The sequence below is a fragment of the Myotis lucifugus genome, unplaced genomic scaffold, assembly GCF_000147115.1.
Source record: "Myotis lucifugus unplaced genomic scaffold, Myoluc2.0 scaffold_93, whole genome shotgun sequence".
In the NCBI taxonomy this organism is placed as follows: Eukaryota; Metazoa; Chordata; class Mammalia; order Chiroptera; family Vespertilionidae; genus Myotis; species Myotis lucifugus.
Genome location: NW_005871141.1, coordinates 1110942 through 1135133, shown reverse-complemented (window position 1 = coordinate 1135133; position 24192 = coordinate 1110942). Strand labels below are relative to the sequence as shown.

Here is a 24192-nt window from a genome sequence, read left to right as displayed (position 1 = left end):
TGTTGTACACCAGGCCTCTAGGAACAACAATAAAATCCAGGTTTACAGAGTTCATTTTTGAGCTTCCACAATGATCCATCTTCCATCTGGTCAGTCATGCCTCTAACAAGAATATACTAATTGCCTAATATGTGTCTAAAGTCAGGTTAAATACATCTGTGACAGTTGTGGAGGCCTGTTTCTAAATGTTTAATAGTCTCACATTCACAGAATAAAACTTGGCTTGCTATTCAAAATGTTTAGAATAACATATCACCCTGTCTTTCTAATAGGAATTATCCTGATCTTCTCCAAAGAGTTCCTTAGACAAAGTAAAAGAGCATGCATGTTTGGCTGGCTATTTTAATCTGAAATGACAGCTTATTTACACTTAGTTAAATAATTTCACTAAATTTCAACCTAGCTGTCATATATAGTGAGAGCCAATCCCAGGCCACCTCCTCTGTCTGTAGTCCAGATGTAGACAACCTCACTGACCACAGTGTTCATAATCTGAGAAAGTAGTTTCTTACTATATAATACATATGTATATTCTTTTTTTCTCTACACATTGCCCTTACTATTTAACATAAGATGCATTAATAGCAGTTAACCTTGTACCTTGGCATTTAAGTGACAGGACAACACATGAGGAGTGTCAGCTAAACATACAAAAAATGTCCAAAGTGGTATGGACGTTGTGTACCCTGTTTTGGCCAAATCACTGGCATGTTTTGATACCATGAGAATCAGAAGCATTGTTTATAACTCACTTTATTTGAAAATTAAATATACTTTTGTCCAGCCTTATTGAGGCATTCCTGACAAGTAAAATGTGATATTTTTAAGGTGTACCAAGCAATGATACATATACATTTTGAAATGATTACCACAATCAAGTTAACACATCCGTCACCTCACATAATTACCATTGTGTGTGGGGGGTGTATGTGTGTGTGGGGTGTGTGTGTGTGTGTTTGTGTGTGTGTGTGTGTGTGTGTGGTAAAAACACTTCAGATCTACTCTTTTAGCCAATTTCAAGTATGCAATATAGTATTTTACTATACTTTTCAAAGGAATGTATGGATATCAGTCATTAAGCTTACAAGGGGCAGACTGCTGAATTATGTTTTTAACTTGGTTAAGTTGGGAACTACATTTCCCAGAAACTCCTTCCTTGTACATTTGAGTTGGTCAAAGAGGAAGAGATGTGGAACTTGGGTGGGATTTGGAAGGTGTAAGTGAAGTAATGGCCATGATCTTGCATGATCACCGTGTCTGTATATAGTGACAGAGATGCAGAGTTGTCGGTGGACACACGTGTGGCCTTATTCTCCTCTGCTGTGCACCCTGACCGTAATCCTGACTGCTGGCCCTAGATCTACCAACAGATACTTGGCTGTGGACCACTAAGGTAGCTGACAGAAGCAATGGCTTCCCATACACCTCTCCCCAGGCTCCCTTTGCATGGATCTACGTTGAGAGCTGGACTGGCTTGGCTTCTTAAAATTCCAAGGACATTTAGACTTTTCTACCTACTCGAGTGCTTTCAAAAACTGGTTAGTGACTCTAAATTCCAAACTTCCCCTGCTAGTCCTCTAATTCCTAGCTTCTTCCACTCTGGGTTAGGTTGAATTCCTATGATCTACCCCTCATTCCCAAAGGCTGTTTCTCTAACTGAATCTGGATTGATACAGAATGAATTCCTTTGCAGTTATGCAGAATTTAAGGATGAGGTCTGTGGTATTAAACAGAGACTTTTCTAAGACAACAAATAGATGTAATTTCATAATTTTCATGTGCTGTGGCTTACTTTTTCTGATTTTGTTTTCTGGGTAAATATTCTCAATAATTATTTTCTCTTAGTGCACTTATTTAGCACAAAATCAATCAATGAAGAAAGCTTATAAATTCTAAATGTGTTCCAAACTCAAAAGCTTGTGCATTTCTGCCCTAGCCGGTATGGCTCAGTGGATAGAGCGCCAGCCTGCAGACTGAAGGGTCCCGGGTTAGATTCCAGTCAAGAGCATATGCCCGGGTTTGGGGTTCCATCCCCAGTGTGTATGGGGGGCGGTAGGGTGTGCAGGAGGCAGCGGATCAATGATTCTCTCTCATCTTTGATGTTTCTCTCTCCTCCCTTCCTCTCTGAAATCAATAAAAATATATTTTTTAAAAAATTTGTGTATTTCCAAAGTAGGCATTCGAGGCTAGTAGACATTTCAAGAGATTCCAGAACTGGGGAAAAGTACACAATTGCCTGTTTCACTTTCACAGGAGAGAAGCTGAGTATGTCCAGAGAACAGCCTTCCCACCTGCAAACCGGTGGCCCCTGCAAATACCTGGTCTTAAACATCAGCTGGAATCGCAGCGTCTCTTTCCTTTCATTTTTAAACCCTTTTACTTGTTCTTGGTCATTTCTTTCATTACTTTCAATGACACCCTACTAGTTCAGCAACATGCTCAGTCCTTCTGTGCAAATGCACTTTGACCCTCATCAGCAAGTGGCTTCTCAAGGCCTCCAGGCCATTTCCATCTTTGACAGCATAATATTCAGGCCCCTCAGGCGTGATTATCCTGGCAAACTCACACGTCAGCCTCCTCCAAAGCCCCTCTTCACTGGCCTCTCCCAGTGCTGTCGGGTGCTGTCCCAATCCAACCACCAGGCGAAGCTTCCAAATAAGAGCAGAATGGAAGATGTGCCACATGGAGAGTTCGTTGGCACCAGGATCTGTATCTAAGCTCCACAGTGCTGGCTCATCTGAGAGGTGAAGCAAATATTTATCTAAAATGTCAATTTAGGAAATTTCTCCTAAAAACTGTGTATTTTATAGAAAGTCATTGATGAGCCTGGCCGGTTTGCCTCAGTGGATAGAGCATCGGCCCGTGGATTGAAGGGCCTTAGGTTCGATCCCAGTCAAGAGCATGTGCCTGAGTTGAAGATTCAATCCCGCCAGGGCATGTGTGGGAGGCAATCAGTCAATGCATCTCTCTTACATCCATGTCTCTCTCTCCGTGTCTCTCTCCCTCCCTTCTACTCTCTCTAGAAACTAATGAAAAAATATCCTTGGGTGAGAATTAACCAAAAATAATTAAATAAAAGTCATTGATGATTCTTTCTTTCCAATTTGAATTCATTGCGACGTAATATAAGAGTACTTGCTGTCCATTCTCTATACAAAGAGAATTAGGTTCAGAGTAGGCAACGGAAGTCTTTTGTAGATATATAATATTACAGACACATTTTCCTTTCTACTATTATTTAGAAACTTCAGTTGGTGGTTAGTTTTTTAACAAATATTTATTGAAGGGGCTTCATATGCAAAGGGAATTTAAATGCTTAATCTCTAGCCTTTAAATATTTGTTAGAGATACATGCCTCAGTACCCACCTACCTATATTTCTGAACTATTTCAAAGAATAAGATAAGATGGGAGCAAATGAGATGAGATACAGGAGAGCTGAATTCTATAATTCAGGCAATAATATATATATTATAATGAAATAAATATCTACATATCGATAGTTGAAATCCTGGCCCTCAAAGGTGATATTAGTAGCTGGAGCCTTTGGGAAACGCTTAAGTCATGAGGTTGGAAACCTAGTTCTTCATTAAAGGGGCTTCGGGGTGACCCCTAGCTCCACGTGAAGATACAAGAAGTCTGGGACTTGGAAAGAGCCCCTGCCTGACCACTGCCTGGTCATTTTAGCACCTTGACCTTGGACTTTATTCCTGGGCATTAAAGGTACAGTGCCACGGCATGCCAAGATAACAAAAGCAGAGCACACAAATGTCTCCTAATTACAGGTGCAAGTTACAGTACTATATCCTATTACCTCATCACTCCTGACAATACCCCGGCCCCAACATCCACAACCTGCCCATCACCCATCAGACAAATGGTGGGTATGGTGTTGTAACAGGAACAGGCGGGAAGTGGGAGATACGTTTATTCTGTGTACCCAGACAAAGAGTTCAGGATGAACACCAGACTCCTTTACCGATGGACATTTTGAGAAAGCCTCGCTGTACCTATTCTGTATACCTTGTCGATCAGAAGCACACATTATCACACAAGTTATTCTAAACCCCGCGGGGCTTTCATTTCCCTTCATTCATCCTAGAAACCAAAGACCAATGACCACGCTAGGGCCACCCAGCACTGAGACAAATAGTAACTGCCTCCCCCTGCTCTGATGTTTACAAAGGGCTTTCTGTTTATTTGGGGTGGGGGGAGGGAGGGAGGAACAGAAAGGGCACCCACGTGTGCGACTTCAAAACTGAGGGATTATGGGAAAGTCTTATGTAATGTCTCCAAGTTTAAGTTCCCCAACTGCAACCGTAAAATTAGAAAAATAAAACCTTTTGCTGCCTACCCAGTGGATTGCTTTATCAACAAGATAATCCTTGTACTTGAACCCCGAGCGAGCCATTTAGAGTTGCCAAAGATAAAAATTAACACACTTCCCTAAAGCTGTTCTATTTCAGAATTAAACTCTAATCCAAACATAAGGAAAACAATGCAAACATTTGAGTCAAAAACTAAAAATATTTTTACTAATTTTGGGGTTTTTTTGCTTTTTTCATTCACTGTTTTTTTTTCATAAAGTGCATTTTGCATTATAAAAATCAACACAGGTTATGGAAAACCATTTTCATTATTTTATATAGTACTGAAAATGAACATGACACTATGATAGTTTATATATTCCATTTCCTCTCTCTTTATAGCCTATTTCATTTTCTCTCAAACTGTTATTATTACCATGGCACCCAAGTTTGAGATATGCAGCTCCCTTAGGAGGTCAGGTATACATGTTCTCTATACGCAAACAAATCAGTCGGGGGGCTATTGGGGTAACGTTGCCAGTGCTCCCCACAGGACACTATGCAAGCTGCGTTTGTGATATCCCTCAGGACACCAGGCCCAGATTCAAAAATCCTAAGTTTAAGAGGGTGTTCATGTTTCTGATACCTTTTAAAAATTTTTTTTTATGATTTTTTACGAGAGAGAAAAGGAGAGGAATAGAGAAATAGAAACATTGATGATAGAGAAACAGGGTTCAGCTGCCTCCAGCACTTTCCCTACTGGGGAGCAACCCAGGCATGTGCCCTGAATGGGAATCAAACCGTGACCTCCTGGTTCCTAGGTCGATGCTCAACCACTGAGCCACGCTGGCTAGGCTTTGGTTCTGATACTTAATATGAAAAGCTACTGATAAATCACTAAAGACAAAGTGATAGTCAGTCTCTCTCTCTCTCTCTCTCTCTCTCTCTCTCTCTCTCTCTCTCTCACCAACTTTCTATCTCTATTTCTCCTGAAAAGCTCTGAGAAGCAGAAGCAAACTAGGAACGCTTAGTAACTGAAAACACCTTCCTGATTGTGGAGCACTGTACGCTAAGATCTGTGCTCTGGAACATTATAACCCCGCAGACATCTCATTCACGCAACATTAAATTCACTTTTTCTGAAAGCAAGATAGGTGACCTTCCTGAAGGTCACAACTGAAGTAAAATTCATACCCCTTAAAGGAAGATGGACAGGACAATGGAAGGTTCTTTTGATTACGTGTATAACCAAAATAGAAACCATGTGTTATGCTATTCAGCAATTGCTTAGTCACTTTAGGTGACATTTTTTAAAATTCTGGATTATAGACACTAATAAAAAGTATGTATTTATGATAATTTATAAGGTATGATGTGGTTTTGTTTATGGCTACACTAACAGTACATAAGTAAAAGCCCTGGACAAGTAGCTCAGTTGGTTAGAGCATTGTCCCCATACACCAAGGTTGTGGGTTTGATCCCTGTCAGGGAACGTACCAATGAAGGCATGAATAAGTGGAAAAACAAACCTCTCTCTCTCTCTCTCTCTCTCTCTCTCTCTCTCTCTCTTTCTCTCTCTCAAATCAACCAATAAATTTTTTTAAAAAATAGTGTATAGCTGAAGCAATGCCATATCAAGTCTTGGTGGTGGTCTCGGTAATTCACTTTCTCTTTTTGAAAAAATGTTTTATAAACACAAGAAGGTTGACAATATCTATAAATTGTGTGTTTGAAGTCTCTCTCTTCCTTTGATTCTATCTCTGGTTAACAAAGCCTATTAAAATAACGCTACGATTCTGTCTTCTCTGTGAAGCTGGTATGCTTCTCAGAGTTAGGTTTGTTACAATAATCCTCAGCATCTAGAAGAATGCATTATACGTAGAACTTCAATATATACTTATTAATTGGGCTGAACCATCACCCCATCCTAAACCTGCCTAATATGGGCGCTGGAAGGGTTGTTCATTGCTAAACAAGCTCAGATTGCATTGCATTCTCATTACATAATATTGGGTAGAACCACCTGCAGTAACTAAATGTTTGCCTGAATGACAGAATATTAATTTCTTGGGGCTCCACATGTTAGAGGGTCTAGTTGCAGTTAGCATAATCCTAGCTCTCTATTATGGCTTCCAAACCTTCATTCCTCCAGGCCTATGTAAAAATACTCATTGAGTTTTATGTTGATTAAGGAAAATAATCATCTCGTTCTCACCCTATTGCACTGGCATTTACTGATTTCTTGGTCATTTTTCTACTCTAAAGGAAGACTTTGGCCTATGCGACTCATGTCTATCCCATGTTCCACCATCGTTCTGTTTTATTTTGATATTTACCTGGATGACCTAGCCAACATTTTAATCTTAGAGTCTATGGACTTATTCAAATCCAGTTAACTTCAGTTCCATGTCCCATTACCAATTCATACCCAGGGACACCCTTCTCATTCTGTCACCATCTAGAATGGCACCACGGCTGACATTTTAAACTCCTATATGACTCTCTGACTATAACCTCTGTGCCTTTTGCGCCCTATTCTTCCCACCTTTTCCATATCATAATCACTAGCACTGAGTCTTGATCTTCCTTCTCAATCTTCCCTGAATTATTAAAGGTTTCCCGAAGCCTTTGTGAAAGGTATACGCTTATACTTTCCACAAGCATATCTCCATTCACACTTGTCTCTTCAGTTCCAGATTCTTAATTCAGTTGGCACTGGACTCCAAGTAGCTCCTGCAAAGGTATCTCGAATTTGATGAGTCTAGTTTCAAACCTATTCCTCGGCCTATACAGACTCTCTATTTGTGGGTGCTTACACCAATGACCATCCCGTCGTCAAAGTAAAAAACTTGATATATACTTGAGTCAGTTTTCTCTCGATCTAGCCAAAAAATGTGGGACAAGGCTCTGTAGTGGCAGAGCCTTCCAAGCCCAGTCTCAACCATCCGAGGCGCTTCCCAATTCTAACTTCTAATGGGATCGACGTCTCAGCCCACTTTGGCCGGTTAGCACCATGGCACTGTGCCACAGCAGACCCGTGGAAATCTCTGCCTATTTTAGTGGGATTTTCCTCGGCTGCTATGGTAGCTCTGTTACTCGTCTGATCAATTATTCATGACCTAAAACCTAAACTCTTCAGTGGGACATTCAGAGCCTTCATGTTGTGGCTCCTATCTGTGCGTAAGACCTTTTTCTTTCCCTTTTTCATAAAAAATATATTTTTATTGATTTCAGAGAGCAAGGGAGAGGGAGAGAGAGAGAGAGAAACATCAATGATGAGAGAGAATCATTGATCAGCTGTCTCCTGCATGCCCCACACTGGAGATCAACTGAGCCCCCAACCCAGGCAAGTGCCCTGAGCGGGAATTGAACCGTGATCTCCTGGTTCATAGGTTGACACTCAACCACTGAGCCACGCCGGCTGGGCTCCTTTTAAAAAAAACATGTTTAATATTGACATTATTACAAATATCTTCCATCCTCTCTTCCCTTTGCCCACCTCCACCCATCTCTGCCTCCCTCTACCTTACTATTGTCCATGTCCATGCAGTAGGCATACATGTTCTTTAGCTGATCCCTTCACCTTCTTGCCTACATCTAGCCTCCCAACACAATAACCTATCTACAATTCCCTAGGTGGCTGATTTTTTGACACCTGTATGCCTTTTCTCCTATTGTTTTCACTCCTTGAAGTATTCTTTCCTGACTTGTTTCTGCCCTCCAAGACTTAGTTCTATTACTATAGAAAGCTTTCTCAAATTTCCTTTAAGCTCTTTTTTTCCTTGGTTCCAGAGACTTCTGTGCTTAATTCAAGGAAAGCAGTTTGGGAAACCTATTTTAACTTATACCTGTTTCTTCGCCATTGCGCAGGGAAGCTAATTAAGAGCAGGTGTTACCTTTCATTTAAATGCTGTGGCTCCTACCTGTGCATAAGTTCCTATACTTCTGTCTACTTGAATGTCACAGTCTATTCGCAGTATGTGAAATTTCCTACAAAGTAATTGTGGGTTTTGCTTTATAAATTTAGGTCATGTCATTTAGTGCATACAGACTCATAATTTCTAAATGACCTCTTTTGGTCATATTTTTATATAATGACTAGTGGCCCAGTGCATAAATTAGTGCACACTGAAAGGAAATTAATTAGAAGAAATATTTTAATATTGCTATTCACCCTTTCTCTATAATGGAAGTGTCACCAAATCCACGATCGACAATGACAGATCAAAACACACACGTGAGATTGGCGCCAGTGAGAGCTTTGTAAGTATAGCACATGCGTAAGTAAACTTAGACATATATATACACACTAGAGGCCCCATGCACAAAAATTTGTGCACTCAGGGGGGTCCCTCAGCCTGGCCTGTGCCCTCTCGCAGTCTGGGACCCCTTGGGGGATGTCCACCTGCTGGCTTAGGCCTGCTCCCTGAGGGGCTGATGGCTGTTTGCAGGCTGGTCAAGATCCCCAGCGGGAACCCTCACCCCATGGGGGTTTGGCCAGTCTGGGTCAGGGGCTGAGGGCCATTTTCAGGCTGGTCACAGCCCCTTCAGAGTGGGGGGCCCTACTGGGGTGCCTGGCCAGCCTAGGTGAGGAGCTGATGGCTGTTTACAGGCTGGCCAAGCCCCCCCAGCGGGGACCCTCACCCTATGGGGGTGTGGCCAGCATGGGTGAGGGGCTGAGGGCTGTTTTCAGGCTGGCCACAGCTCCTTCAGGGTGGGAGGCCCTACTGGGGTGCCTGGCCAGCCTGGGTGAGGGACTGATGGCTGTTTCCAGGCTGGCCACGGGCCATAGGCTGGAAGCAGGTATCTGGGATTTATTTATCTTCTAAAATTGAAACTTTGTAGCCTTGAGTGGAGCTCAGGGCCAGCAGGGAAGGCGGGAAGCTTGGCCTCCTTCATTGCCAGGGATAACCCAAGCCTCCTGCTCGCTCCAGCTATGTGGCTGCCTCCATCTTAGTTGGGCTAATTTGCATATTCGCTCCTGATTGGCTGGTGGGCGTGGCTTGTAGGTGTAGCGGAGGTACGGTCAATTTGTAAGTTTCTCTTTTATTAGATTAGATAGAATAAACTTGCTGAATTAGACCTGCTTTCTGATTTAGCTAAACTCTTTCCAGGCCAGTGAAGCACCCCAACTTCTCTTTCAGGTAACTGTCAGCAACACAGAATTAATTATCAACACGAAGCAGATTATTATTGTACATCGTGCAAGGAAAACAAAGGGTAAAATACTTAACTGCAGCAGTGTTTGACTATATTCTGTACAATGAGAAAACCTGAAGTCATTTTCAAGGTCCACCATTTCTTACTTCTCTTCAGTCGAGTCAAGTTTCTAAGCTTTCTAAATCTCCATTTTCTGGCTAAAGAAAATAGGATTCCACTGAGTCTCCTATCTACCTACTCCAGGACTTTTGTGAGGATCAAATGAGATGAGGCATAGGAAAAAGCTTCACAGACATTTGGTTAAAGTGTAAATGTTTTCAACTGTATTCCTGGGCTGAAGAAACCGCAAGGAGGCTAGTCGCTAGGGAGAGGAAGCCGGGTGTTGCTATGTGATGTCATTACCCAGAGCCCACAGCGACTGTTTCCGGGCTGGGATGGGCTGTGGGCCACATTTTGCACCATGGGGTCTTGGCAGTGTTGGCTGCAATTTGGTGGTGTGTTGCTCCGGGGTGGTGGCAGGGCCTGTGCCCCACTTGGGGGAAGCTGAGTGTTGGTTTGTCGGCTCCAGGTCTGTAGTGTCAGCCATGCACATTATGGCAGCTCCTGCGTTGAGTGTCTGCCCCCTGGTGGTCAGTGTGCATCATAGCGACTGTCAGAGGGTCAGACACTTAGAATATAGCCTTTTATATAGAGAGATAATTCTCTCCTATGTATTGTCTTGAAGTTAGTATTATCAACACCTCTCTTTTTGTTAAGACTAATCTAATTTTGCATTTCATCAACAACTATTCTGGCTTAATTTTTAGATGTTCATTTGTAACCTTTACAGAGCAACAATTAAAATGATTTTGCTTTTTAAATCAATTCTGATTTACTAACTTAATTAATTTATGATCGTTTTATTGGTTCTTGCTTCTATCATCTTACTTAATGCTTTCTGTGTTGATACTACGCTTCTACTACTGCCATTATTACTTTTTTGGTGTATGGTTACTTTGGTTGGATTTTATTGCTTTTCATAATATAAAGTGTAGAAATTCTACTTTTATTTTATCACTGTTTCGAATTTTCACCTGAATGTGCTCTTATATTAGTAATGTCGATACACAATGAGAGATAAAGTTGAGAATGTAGGTTTGGGATGTATCATGAAAACTCAGTTGAAAAGTTTACACTTAATGGTAAAGAGGAGACAAAAGAATTTTTGAGGAGTGCAATGTGGTTAGAGATAAGCTGTAGAAACATCAATTAGACAGCACTGCGAGGATGAATGAAAGTGAAACGAAAGCACACGCTGCAGATATAAGTTACAAGGAAGTGCTTTTGTAATTAAAGAAAGGTGCTGAGAAGGAATGAAGATTATAGACTTCATAGAGACTGATGTCAAATTGGATGTGATGTGCAAATAAAACAACAGACATATTGGATGTGGTATGTTACTAGTTGACTGGAAAAATTATGGTGGCATTTATAATAAGACTTTTTGATAACTGGCTTTGTTAGAAGATGATCTGTTTTGGACATGATAGAGGACAAGTAAGTACCTAATACTCCACTGTGCAAACGCAAAGTTTAGGAGAAGGAGTAGAAATGGATCAGAAGATGGGTGAGTCGGCCATTGTTGATAGTTGAAGCCATGGGAGCCCATGAATCTTAAGGAAGAGTGCTAGAGAATATCTGAGACAGCATCTGGGTATCCAAGTGGTTACCTCATTATCTCTCAGCATTTTTTTTAGTCAACTTGTTGACCACTAGGGCTGGGGCTCTGCAGATTTTATATTGGTTGTTGGTAGTATGTTAAGTTCCACATATTTGTGAATTTGTGAATTTTCTAGTTTCCTTGTGTAATTAATTTCTAATTTCATACAACTGCGGTTGGAAGATACAGGTATAATTTCAATCTTCTTAAGTTTGTTAAGACCTGTTTTGTGACCTAATGTATGTCCATCCTGGAGATGTCCCATGTGTGCTTAGGAAGAATGTGTCTTCTGCTGCTGTTGGATGGAATGTACTACATATTTCTGTTTGGTCTAAAGTGTAGTTCAAGTCCAGTGTTTCCTTATTGATTTTCTGTCGAGATGATTTATCCATGGTTGAAACTGAGATATTGAAGTCCCCTACTATTACTGTATTGTTGTCTATTTCTCCCTTCATATCTGTTAGTATTTTGCTTAATATATCTAGGTGCTATAGTGACATTTTAATCTTAAGCAACTGTACTTGCAAATTATAGACAATTAGCAAAACTACTGACATTAAAAACATCTGTCATTTAAAGATATCTGACATGAAGCTATGTTATTTAAAGTTTGTGTATATTTTTATTAAACTATTTTATTAGATACTTATATTTCAAATTCTATGGTGTGTTTTCTCAGTCCTCAATTAATTCCATTGTAGTGTTTTAAAATAAAGTCTTTTATTAAACCACTAGAGGCCCAGTGCACGAATTTGTGCACGGGTGGGGTCCACCGGCCTGGCAGGTGATCGGGTCCAATGGGGGCCAGCAGGCTGGGGAGGGATTGTGGGAGGGCTCCAGTGCATGTCCGGCCCTCTTGTCCAGTCCTGTTGGGCCGGACGCCAGCAACAAGCTAACCTACTGGTCGGAGTGTCTGCCCCCTGGTGGTTAGTGTATATCTTAGCGACTGTCAAGCAGTTGACCAATGGGACACTTAGCATATTATACTTTTACTAGAGGTCAGGTACATGAAATTTGTGCACTGGGGGTGGGGTCCCTCAGCCCAGCCTACCCCCTCTCAAAGTCTGGGAGCCCTTGGGGGCTCTCCAACTGATGGCTTAGACCTGTTCCCCCCAGGGAGCGAGCCTACACCAGCAGTTGGACATCCTTAGCACTGCCACAGAGGTGGGAGAAGCTCCTGCCACCACCCCTGTGCTTGCGAGCCATGAGCCCAGCTTCTGGTTGAGTGGCGCTCCCTCTGTGGAAGCGCACTGACCACCAGGGGGCAGCTCCTGCATTGAACGTCTGCCTCCTGGTGGTCAATATGTTTCATAGCAACCGGTTGTTCTGCCATCGGGCCAAAACTGGCTCTCTGACATCCCCCAAGGGGTCCTGGATTGCAAGAGGGCGCAGGCCAGACCAAGGGACCCCACCAGTGCATGATCAGGGCCGGGAGGGACAGGGGAGGTTGGCCAGCCGGGAGCGAACACGGGAGTGCTCCAGGGCATGCCCAGCCTGTCTCGCTCAGTCCCAATCGACTGGACCCCAGCAGCAAGCTAACCTACCAGTCAGAGTGTCTGCCCCTGTTGGTCAGTGCATGTCATAGCGACTGGTCAACCAGTCGACTGTCTACCCCCTGGTGGTCTGTGCACATCACAGTGAGCGGTTGCGTGGCCTTAGCATATCATTAACACATTATGCTTTGATTGGTTGAATGGACGACTGGGCACTTAGCATATTAGGCTTTTATTATATAGGATTAAATAGGATTCCTTTAGATGACCCAAAATTGTGATGAATTCTTTAGCACAGAAGGGACACCCCAGTACAGTAACATCATATATATATATATATATATATATATAGATGCCTAATGAGACTTGTTTTCCTGCGGCAATGGTTTACATCACACAATTTACAAATTGTCATCTCACCCAATTTCTAAACAGGGGCTAGAACAGGTTTTCTATGAAGAATCACATTGTCTTTCAACTCTTTAATACTGATAACTGATCCTAATCATAAACAGTGTCACTAATGATGAGATACATCAATCTCTAAACTCTGCATGTTCAAACTCTGTGCTTCCAGTCACATAAGATGAATGCATAACCTGCAGCTAGCCGAGCACTGATAAGAGACAGTTTCACATAAATGCAAGGTTGTTTGAGAAGCAGTACTGAGCTCTTCTGCAGCACCCTTTAATTGCTAGAGAGCAGTAGCCAGTTTAACCACTTTCACCAGAGGGAACAGACTGGAGAGGACAGTTCTCACGTCTCATCAGGGAGAGAGAGGGAGTGAGAAAGAGTCGGCTTCTGTACCGCGTGAGGCTTCACCGGTGCATGGGGCCAGCGCAGAATGGACGGTGTGTCTGAAACGCTGCTGCTTTTAGCCAGTATTGTGCACGTTGACATCAAAGTGACCAGATAAGGATATGGTCACCATTTATCCATTCAGTTATTCAGGATTCACCGAGTGCCTCCCTTGTACCAGGCACAGCTCTGAGCTTTTAGGATTCAGAGAATGTGACAGAAAACTCTCCTGTCCTCACAGAGAAGAGGAACTATAATAGCAGGAATTAGTAGAACAATACTGTGTCTTTTAGAAAGTACCATAAGTGCATTTTAGAAAAAAATATAAACAAGTAAGAATTAATGAAAAAACAAGTCCAGACAGAGACTGGAGCTAAGAGGAAAAGCAACGTGAGAGCGTGCGATGTGCCAAGGCACCTGCAGAACAGGAAGACGGAGACGGCTTCTGGGTGGGGAAATACAGGCCTCAGTGCCCGAGGGGCCAGGCGTACAGGGCATTTCTTTGTCTCTCTCCTGCTGGCCATACTTTGCCATTTCACTAATTATTATTGTTCCATTAATGTGGTGCAATGCTGGTCAATAAGTGATGACTGGGATCCCCCTGTGTTCTCAGCACCAGTACAACTGGAAAATGTGGCTGAATTCAAACAATCCTACTGCTGTGATAGAACATAAGGCAAGGAACGATGCTGGTCAGTAAATGACCGGAGCCTTCTTGTTTTGAGGCGTGCACGCGAGTCTAGGCTGTTCCAGCCTTTTGTACATCACATACCTGAGATTCAGTGGCTGAAGTTCCAGAAGCTCCTCCAAGAGGCGGCTTCCTCTACTGCCACTAGGTGGCACCAGTTATTTTCATATTTTTTGGCCAAAAAAGAAAACAAAACCTTTTCTATCTAACGGCTATATTTTAAATGGGAGGATGTTACCTAGCACCAGTATTAATAAAAGTATTGTTATTTCATTAATAATTTTCTTGGAGAGATCAGAGCTAGCATTAAAGACAGTATGTTCATTCACTCACATAGTTGTTTATTCAATGTGTATCTGGCCCAAATAATCTTTTTTAAAAATATAGTAGCAATGTCTTTGGAAAATGAAAAGAAAAAAATTCATGGAGTATATTAAGTATATGTATTAATAGAATATATAAATATCAGGATCAAAAATAACTGATAAAAATCTATTATGATGCTACAGATATCTTTAAAAATTTTGCAGGAAATAGTTTTAATAAAAGTCTGGTAGAATTCTTTATTTTTTAGAAGCAACTTATCATGCACCTCTCTAAAGAGGTAATTTTTTAAATAAACTGAGAAACAAGGTATTTATGATTGCAATTAAGTGTAAAAATGATTACAAAATGTAAAATAGGATAGGAATCACTTAAATATATCTATATCACTTAATCATATCTATATACAAGTTTAATATGAATAGCTTTATAAAGCTTAAACATTCAGATCTGAAAAGATACTTTTTATCACATGATGTCCCTGTTTCTAAGTAGTAAGTGCAATTAAAACATATGCAAAATGTTTCTAAAGAAAAAGCACATAAAATATTCTCATTCTCCCAAAAAGTGGTTGGTAAACATTCAAATTATGTTTACTGGGTAGAGGGGGTCAAGGGGGTGAAAAAGGGGACATCTTTAATACTTTAAAAATACAGATAAATTTAAACAAAAGAAATTAAATGTAACTATCCTCACATTTCCCCTTAAAAATATAAAAATGGCTCTGGAATAAATACAACCTATACTTTTAAATCAGTAGCTTTCACCATAAAATAAAGTACAGTAACAAAACGAGTGCACATCAAATGCACTGAAAAGTACACTCTGCTGTGTAAACATGTTCTAATTACTTCAGAGGGAAAATTACGTGTTTATTAAGCTAACAGGTCTATTGTTACATTGTAAACATCTCTGCTACCGCAGGATGAAAAATGAGTGCCTCCCACCAGCTGCTACTTGGGCTGGCCCCACATTGCCTTTATTCTAAACCAGTAAAAAGATAACACTCACTTTCAGGTCTTCCAGAGTTTTTTGCCTCATGGCAACGAGATTTCTGTGTATCTGTTCTTCCTCGTCCAACCTCTCTTCACAGGCTACTTTCTCATGTATGAGATGATCATAAATAGCTTGTATATGTTTCTTTTTAAATCTCACAGATGCATGTTTCTCCCTATTAAGAAAGCATTGCAATTACCACTAATCAATTTACATTTTATTTTTAAATTATACTTATGATACATTTTAACAGACAAAATATTGAAAAAATCTTAGAACTGAAGGGCTTTGAAAAAATTCCCTGGTCCCTTCTATAACCTCCATGGAGCTCTAAGTGATCCAGGTGCAAGGAAAGTTCTGGAGAAATTGAGTGGCTTCTCTGGGATGTTGACCCACCATGCCTCTGTTTTGTTGACATTACCTTTCCTTCATGCAGCATGCAACTCCAAAGATACATTTAATTTTTTAAATCCTTACCTGAGGATATGACTTTTTATTGGTTTCTGGACAGAAAGGAAGGGGAGAAGAAGGGGAAGAGAAGGGGAAGGGAATGGGGAAGAGGAAGGGGAGAGAAGTGGAGAGGAGAGGAGAAAGTGAGAGAAACATCCATCAATCAATTGCCTCCCGTGTGTGTTGACCAGGGATCAAACCCGCAACCTTCTGGTGTACAGGATGACGCTCCAACCAACGGAGCCATATATTGAAATAGCCCAATGAGGTGAAAGGACCTAACTCCATGTAGAAGAGGTTCACAATCACTAACTGTAACCAAGGAGTCATGTTCTCACAGTTGCTGCCAACGAATGAGCACCTGGTGCTGAGCTGCTGCATCAACCCACCTGCAGCTCACCTCACCCAGGGCCTTCTGGCACGTAAGAGCCTCCCCCTATTGCTTAAGCTGGTGTGTGAGTGTGTGTGTGTGTGTGTGCGCGCACGCACATGTATGCATGAACATGTCTGTGTGTATTTTGTCATAAGCACCTAAGTACATCATGACAAAGCGGTAGACTGATCTTTATGGTGGAATCAGTACTGATGTATAATGCAATACTAGTAGAATAAGCATCAGAAAGTGCTTAAAACAATACTGCAGACAATCAGTATGCTTTAGAAAGAATTCCCCGAGCTGGGCAGCAACGAGACTTTGCTAATGCCGTGTCGGCCTTCTCTATTTAAATCGGAGTAATATCCCTCAGGGTGACCAGTGCGTATTCCTTCAACAGCCCCCAAGCCCTGTCCTCGATGTGTTACAAAGTAGGCATTGAGAACCCAGAAGAGCAAATGAAGACTATGTGAGCGCTGAGTGGGGTCTACCCATACACCAAGGTTCTCAGAGCACCACTGCTCGCAGCCACAGGCTCTCCTAAGCCTGGTCCGTGGGGGGCGTGCAGGGGGCAGCCTATCCATGTTGCGCTCTCACATCCATGTTTCTCTCTTCCTTTCCCTTCCTCTCTTTCCCATACGAACATGCAGAAACAATTTGGTGCAACCAGATAGAAATGAGGGGACTGGGTGAGAGGCTTCTGAATAAAGCACAGGAGGTTTTGTAGAATACCTATTTCTAAACTCTTCCTTCAAAACTTGCTTAAAAAGTGTGTGCACAACCATGTATTAACCATGTCATCTAAATGAGAAATACTAAAATTTGTGGGAAGGTTTATTAAGTTCATAAGAAATAAAAGTTGTTATACTTGCAAAAAGAGAAGCATTTGCAGTGATTCAAATTGAAATAAACATGAGGGAGCAATGAAAAATAAAAGCAGTTTATGATTTTGTTTTTAAGTCAAAATAATCAAATAGCACATGTATAGTCCACATCAAACTATGATAGAAAATATGGATTGTTTAAAATAGGAATGATCTGTTTTATAAACAATATATTAAACATGTAATATTTTGATACAATTTAAGAACTTACCTCAAAATGTCCAGCAGCTCACTTAAAATTATCCTTGCCTTTTCTCTTTCTTCTATTTCCTTATTCAATGTAGCTATTTTATCTTGATAAAAAGCTGTTTTAGTTTTAGCTGCCTCTATTTCACCAAAAATTATTGAGTGTTTTGCCTGGAAAAAAATATTCAGAGATGTTTTATGTTAAATTCTTGCGATTTAGGGGCACAATTACGTTTGGCCGCATGAACAATGAGAGGCAAATAGTAACATTTTATCAATAAAAGCAGTAACTGCCCTGGCGGGCTCAGTTGGTTGGGCATCGTCCCGGGCACCGGGGCTGCAGGTCCTGTTCCTGGTCAGGGCACACGCCTGTGTCATGGGCTCGGTTTCCCCTGAGGGGGGAGGGGGTGTGCAGGGGGCAGACTATCAATGTTGCGTTCTCACATCAATGTTTCTCTCTCTCTTCCTCTCTCTCACATAAGTACATGCAGAACCAATTTAGTCAACCAATTAGAAATGAGGGGCATCCATCTAAAATGAAATGTGCTTGAATAGTTTTCATTGGCATAAAGTGTAAATTGAAATTCTTTGCATATTAAATTTCTTACCTCAGTTTCTGTTAGTGCTTCCTGGGTTTTCTTCCCCCTCAGTTGCAATTTTTCCTTTGTTCTTTCCACATTTGTTTTAACATCTTCTCTCTTTGCAATGATATCACCTAGTCTCTGGGAGACATTCAGAAATTGAGATGTGGAGCATTTACAATCCAATTATCCTGGTTTAGGTCAAATAGTTCTCAAGCGACATTCTAGTAACAACAATGTGTATTTTGATATAGAGGGAAAGGAGCACCACACATGAATTATGAAAACATACTATGATACCCACAATCCCAATATTCAAATTGAATTACCTGAGAAAACCAAACCATATCAATTTTAGCTAAGTAACAAACACTAATAAATTCACATAGAAATGACAAATATTCATCACAATATTTAAAATCTTTTAACCAAAAGTAAAACTCCAAATACAAATCCTATATAATAAAAGCTAATATGCAAATCAACCGAACAATGGAACAACCGGTTGCTATAATGGGCACTGACCACCAGGGGGCAGATGCTCAACACAGGAGCTGCCCCCTGGTGTTCAGTACACTCCAGAGCGCCGCTCAGCCAGAAGTTGGGCTCATGGTTGGCAAGCACAGCAATGGTGGTAGGAGTCTCTCCCCTTTCTGTGGCAGAGCTAAGGATGTCTGAGGGCTTCTGGACTGTGAGAGGGCACAGGCCAGGCTGAGGGCCCCCTCCCCACCCCGCCCCCAAAGTGCACAAATTTTATACACCGGGCCTCTAGTAATCAATAATCATTAAAGAAAATGTATAAAAAAACTCATTCTTCCCAAAGGTTTATGCTAAATACAAGTTCTTATAATTTATAACTATTAAGACATAATAAAAACAAAAATAATTGACTACAAGAAGATATAAAACAATGGCTATCCTATCTAATAAAAGACAAAAAGTGTAATTGACCGTACCTTCTTTACGCTTCCCATTGGCTAATCAGGGCAATATGCAAATTAACCGGGGAGCCGGCAGCCACGCAGCTGAAAAGAGCAGGAGGCTTGCTTGCTCCAGTGATGGAGGAAGCCAAGGTTCTCCGCCCTCCCCGGACTGGCTCTGAGCTCCGAAAGCAACAAAGTTTCAATTATAGAAGCTAAACAAAACCCAGATACCTGCTTTCAGCAGGCCGTGGCCTCAGAGCTGGAGTGAGCAAGAGCCAGCTCTCAGTTCCAGTGACGGCAACAAAGTTTCAATTATAGAAGGTAAATAAATCCCAGAATAAAAAAAAAAAAAGGAAAAAAGGAGAGGCTGGGAGCTTCAGTCATCGGCCAGCCTGAAAACGGCCCTCAGCCTCTCACCCAGACTGGCCAGGCACCCCACTGGGGACCACCACCCTAAAGGGGGTGTGGCCAGCCTGAAAACAGCCATTAACCCCTCATCCAGGCTGGCCAGGCAACCCAGTGGGGACCCCCACCCTGAAGGGGGTGTGACCAGCTGCAAACAGCCATCAGCCCCTCACTCAGGCTGGCCAGGCACCCAAGCGGGGTCCCCACCCTGATCCGGGACACCCTTCAGGGCAAACAAGCTGGCCCCCACCTGTGCACCAGGCCTCTATCCTATCTAGTAAAAGGGTAATATGCAAACTGACCCTAACAGCAGAATGACTGGGAATGACTGGTCACTATGACACACACTGACCACCAGGGGGCAGATGCTCAATGCAGGAGCTGCCCTCTGGTGGTCAGTGAGCTCCCACATGGAGGAGCTCTGCTCAGCCATAAGCCAGGCTGATGGCTGCCAGTACAGCGGTGGTGGTGGGAGCCTCTCCTGCCTCCTCAGCAGTGGTAAGGATATCTGACTGCAGCTTAGGTCTGCTCCCCACTGACAAGTGGACATCTTCCGAGGGCTGCCGGGCTGCCAGAGGGATGTCTGATTGCCATCTTAGGCCCAATCCCCCGGGGAGCAGGCCTAAGCCAGCAGGTGGTCATCCCCCAAGGAATCCCAGACTGCGAGAGGGCACAGGCCGGGCTGAGGGACCCCCTCCCCCCAAGTGCACAATTTTTTGTTCACCGGGCCTCTAGTTATAAAATAAGGGGAAACGAAAGTCATTCATCTTTTCTGGAATTCATTATCAGCCTCAGATGACTATATTGAGGCTTTTGATGCAATTAATAAATTTCTATCATTGATGTGAGGAGGAGGCCTTACTGAAATCATTTCTCTCACTTGTTGTTAGTTACATGAGCTCGATGATAAGCATTTAGAAGCCTACCCAGCATTGGCTGTGTCCACACTTCATGAACTTGTACAACCTGCCTCTTGCATTTAGGCTCAAGTTTTCTTAAGTCTATGATACAGTTAAACTTCTTCTTCTTTCTCTTGCCTATTCCATAGAGAGGCTTTGAGGCTCAACATAAATTTCCATATTAGGAACACTTTGCAGATCACAAAGATTTGAAAATACAGAAAACTTGAAAATTATTAAAGTCTAACAATATAAAGTTACACCGTCATTTGCAATGATAAAAAAAAAATCCTGTTGTCAAAATGGCCCAAATGAAAATGTATATACTCCCGGCAGCTAAAGACGAGAATGCATAACTCTTACCACACCCTCTATCCTCCAAAAGACTAATGACATGATGTACACATATTTTTCTACTAAATATTTTCTTGGGAAGGGCGGGTAATATCAGTTACTGCCATGAACTTGTTTTGAAAATATTTTATCGACATTTGCTTTATTTTTCACCCTCGTTGTTTTCTACACGCATCCAACATTTACCATGAAAATGTCAAGATGCACTGTATTTTATATTTGAGTAAAGACTGCTTTAGTTTTATTAATGAGCAGTGAAGACTCTGAATTAAATCTGCCAGAGAGGGCAATCACACCCAATAGATCACTACTCACCTACTGGAAAACTGTGTTTCCTAAGTACACTCGAAGAGACAGAATAAGGTTCCAGGTCGTGGCATTCAGAGCCCTTCTGCATAATTCCACTGTAGGTCAGTTGTGGACTCATGAAAGAGTTACTTATTCTGCCCACGAGTCTATGTCTTCCTAGGTGAAATCACAATTTTCCAAGTAATAATCTAACACCACATCCTTGCTTTGTCAACCTAAGCATTCCTGGAAATCGGTGTCTGGATTAATGGGAGATGCTTACATTGAAGTGTTCTATGTGGATAGTTTTGATCTGCTCCGCATTTTCTTCCATCTGAAGCAGAGGCTCCTCTATTTCCGCCAGGGTCAGGGAGTAGATCGCTATCCTCCTTAAGAGCTCCTCCCTCTCAAGTTGCTCTTCTTCTTGCAGGGAAAACAGTTTTTTCTGCCAGCAAAGATGTAAAGCAGTTCATACAGTTATTAATTAACTAGACATTTATTGTCTCCATCTTGCATCAGGCAGGAATATTTGCTGTTATTTGAAAATAAATGCCACCATTGAAAGCAACTGGTATAAATATAACCAATGTAAAGCGTGTACAGTTATTTTTAAAAAGATGAGAAAAATATCGATGAGCAATAAAAATCAAATGTTCTTAAGTAAATATTAGAAGATAATAAGGTTAGATAACACACTAACAATAAATATTGAAATATATGTTAATTCCTGAAATCGAAGACCAAAGAAAACCCATCGATAATAAGTTAATAACAAAATATTAAGCAAAAGCAGCTGAGAGATTATAGATTAAATATGCAAATAAATTAGGAAATTTGGCATTTTCAAACATATGGAAGTAGAGAAACAATGCTTTATATGTTTGAAAATGTCAAATTTCCTAATAGAAGAAATTGCAAAATGTGTGTTTATTTCAAAGAGGACCAGAAGTGCAGATAATCTCAAATCATCTTGAAAAGTAACACTGCTTTGAATTGTTTTGTCTCTTTCTTTAAAAATATATTTTATTGATTTTTCACAGAGAGGAAGAGAAAGGGATAGAGATTTAGAAACATCAATGAGAGAGAAACATCAATCAGCTGCCTCCTGCACACTCCCCACTGGGGATGCGCCCGCAACCCAGGTACATGCCCTTGACCGGAATCGAACCTGGGACCCTTCAGTCCACAGGCCGACGCTCTATCCGCTGAGCCAAACGGGTTAGGGCTGTTTTGTTTCTTGATTTTAGTATTCCTATAACAATAATTTCAAATATTTATGTATTTTGAAGGGGATACATTCTAGAAAGATGCCAGGGATCAAAACACCCAATCTGGGCTTCAAAGAATATGTATATGGTATAGATAAATATTTAAAAAATAATTAAAACTGATTTTATAGCTATAATGCTTCACTCTCAATTTTGTTTTACATAGAAAAATCCCAGCATATTTTTCTTTTAATGTTAAATAAGAAAGTTCAATGGAAAGACACTAAAAGTGAAGAAAACGTAGCATCATCACAAAGAAAAGGGAAGAGACACTGAGCAAGAAGCTCCCTCTGCCCTTTCCCTGGACGGGCAGACACTCCCATCACGCCACGGAATGCGAGACAGCTCGGAGGTCAGTCCCTTTCTGCATGACCAGACATAGCTGGTCCTCTATGGAGGGCAACTGTCCTCAGCTACAGAGAGAAAACTGCTGGCTCGCAAGCCAAGCAGTAAAAGAGGCCTCATTACAGACAAATTTAAAATGCTAAGTAAAATGCAAATTAAAGGAAGACTAAAATATTAAAAGCAAATTAGGATTACCTGAAGCATCATTCCATTAGCCACTTCAATTCGAGTGATTTTTTTCAAGAAGTCTTCTCTACCCTGTAAATCATCAAAAACTCTTAAAGAGGAGTTTTTATTTACATAATGTCAGAAAACATTTTTTAAAGACAATTGCTAACATGAGACACATTTTACTTACATTATAATAAAAAGTAAAATATTTGTTACAAAATGAGTATTACAAACAAACAAGCCTGGCCTAGCCACTTTGGCTCAGTGGACAGAGTTGGCCTATGGACCAAATGGTCCCGGGTTCGATTCTGGTCAAGGGCATGTACCTTGGTTGCAGGCTTCTCCCGGCCTGGGCCCTGGTAGGAATTCTTGTAGGAGGCAACCAATCAATATGTTTCTCTCACATCGATGTTTCTCTTTGTCTTTCCCTCTCTCCTCCACTCTCCCTAAAAATCCATGGAAAAATATCCTCAGGCGAGGATTAACAACAACAAAAATAATAACAAGCCTGCTGCTATTTGAGGCAAAGTTAGCATGTGATAGGATGCAGAATTTCAGTTCAAGTGACTTTGTACTTTATAATCTGCAACTAAAATGAGTGTAATCAAAAAGGGAAAAAACTAGCCAGTCTTCAATTCCTTTTTTAAAAAACTATCCTTTTGTTTTTAATGTCAATTTCCATAAAGAACACATTCAACTTAGAAAACAAGATATACAATTCAAGTTTGAAGTTCGCAAAAGGGGGTCAGATTTTCTATTTGGCTAAACTGATTCATTCCCCCACTGCCCCAATTTTTTCATCCTCTTTTCTCTTTTTTTTACATCATCCCTTGAAAATCAGTGGGCAAAATATATTTGGAAAAAATCTCTGTGTTACTTGGATAAAGAGTTTTAAACTCTTTTCTCAGTTGTATTATACATCAGCATACAACCAGATTGGGAAATAACTCAAAAAGTTACTTCTACTTTATTTTATTTTTAAACGTTTTTAAACATTTATTTTTATTATTGACATTACAGATGCCACCCATCCCCCCTTTTTCCCTCTTCACCCAGCACCTGCCCCACCCCAGGCCTTCACTACACTATTGTCTGTGTCCATGGGATATGCATATCTTATCTAATAAAAGAGAAACATGCAAATTGACTATACCTCTGCTACACTCACAAGCCATGCCTGCCAGCCAATCAGAGCGACTATATGCAAATTAACCTAACCAAGATGGCTGCCAGCAGCCAGGGAGCTGGAACAAGCAGGAAGCTTGGTTGCCTCGGCGATGGAGGAAGCCAAGCTTCCCACCTGCCCTGGCCGGCTGTAACCTCCGCTCAAGGCAACAAAGTTTCAATTACAGAAGATAAATAAATCCCAGATACCTGCTTCCAGCCAGCCTCCACTGGGAGCTTGGGTGGCTGGGGGCTGTGGCCAGCCTGCAAACAGCCATCAGCCCCTCACCCAGGATAGCCACACCTCATGGGGTGAAGGTCCTCTGGGGGGCTTGGCCAGCCTGCAAACAGCCATCAGCCCCTCACCCAGGCTGGCCAGGCACCCCATTGGGGACCCCCACCCTGAAGGGCTGTGCCCAGCCTGAAAACAGCCATCA

The 24192-nt window shown here is 41.5% G+C and overlaps 1 protein-coding gene across 1 annotated transcript in view; it reads right to left on the bottom strand.

The window, feature by feature from the left end:
• Positions 1-24192, bottom strand: part of CCDC178 (coiled-coil domain containing 178) — a 349227-nt gene that overhangs the window by 141064 nt on the left and 183971 nt on the right. The window contains exons 16-20 of the mRNA XM_006091677.2: positions 22616-22678; positions 21091-21252; positions 17966-18079; positions 17383-17528; positions 15480-15639 (exon numbers count right to left, since the gene is read on the bottom strand). Coding sequence (XP_006091739.2) covers positions 15480-15639; positions 17383-17528; positions 17966-18079; positions 21091-21252; positions 22616-22678 — 645 coding nt within the window. The remainder of the gene's footprint in view (positions 1-15479; positions 15640-17382; positions 17529-17965; positions 18080-21090; positions 21253-22615; positions 22679-24192) is intronic.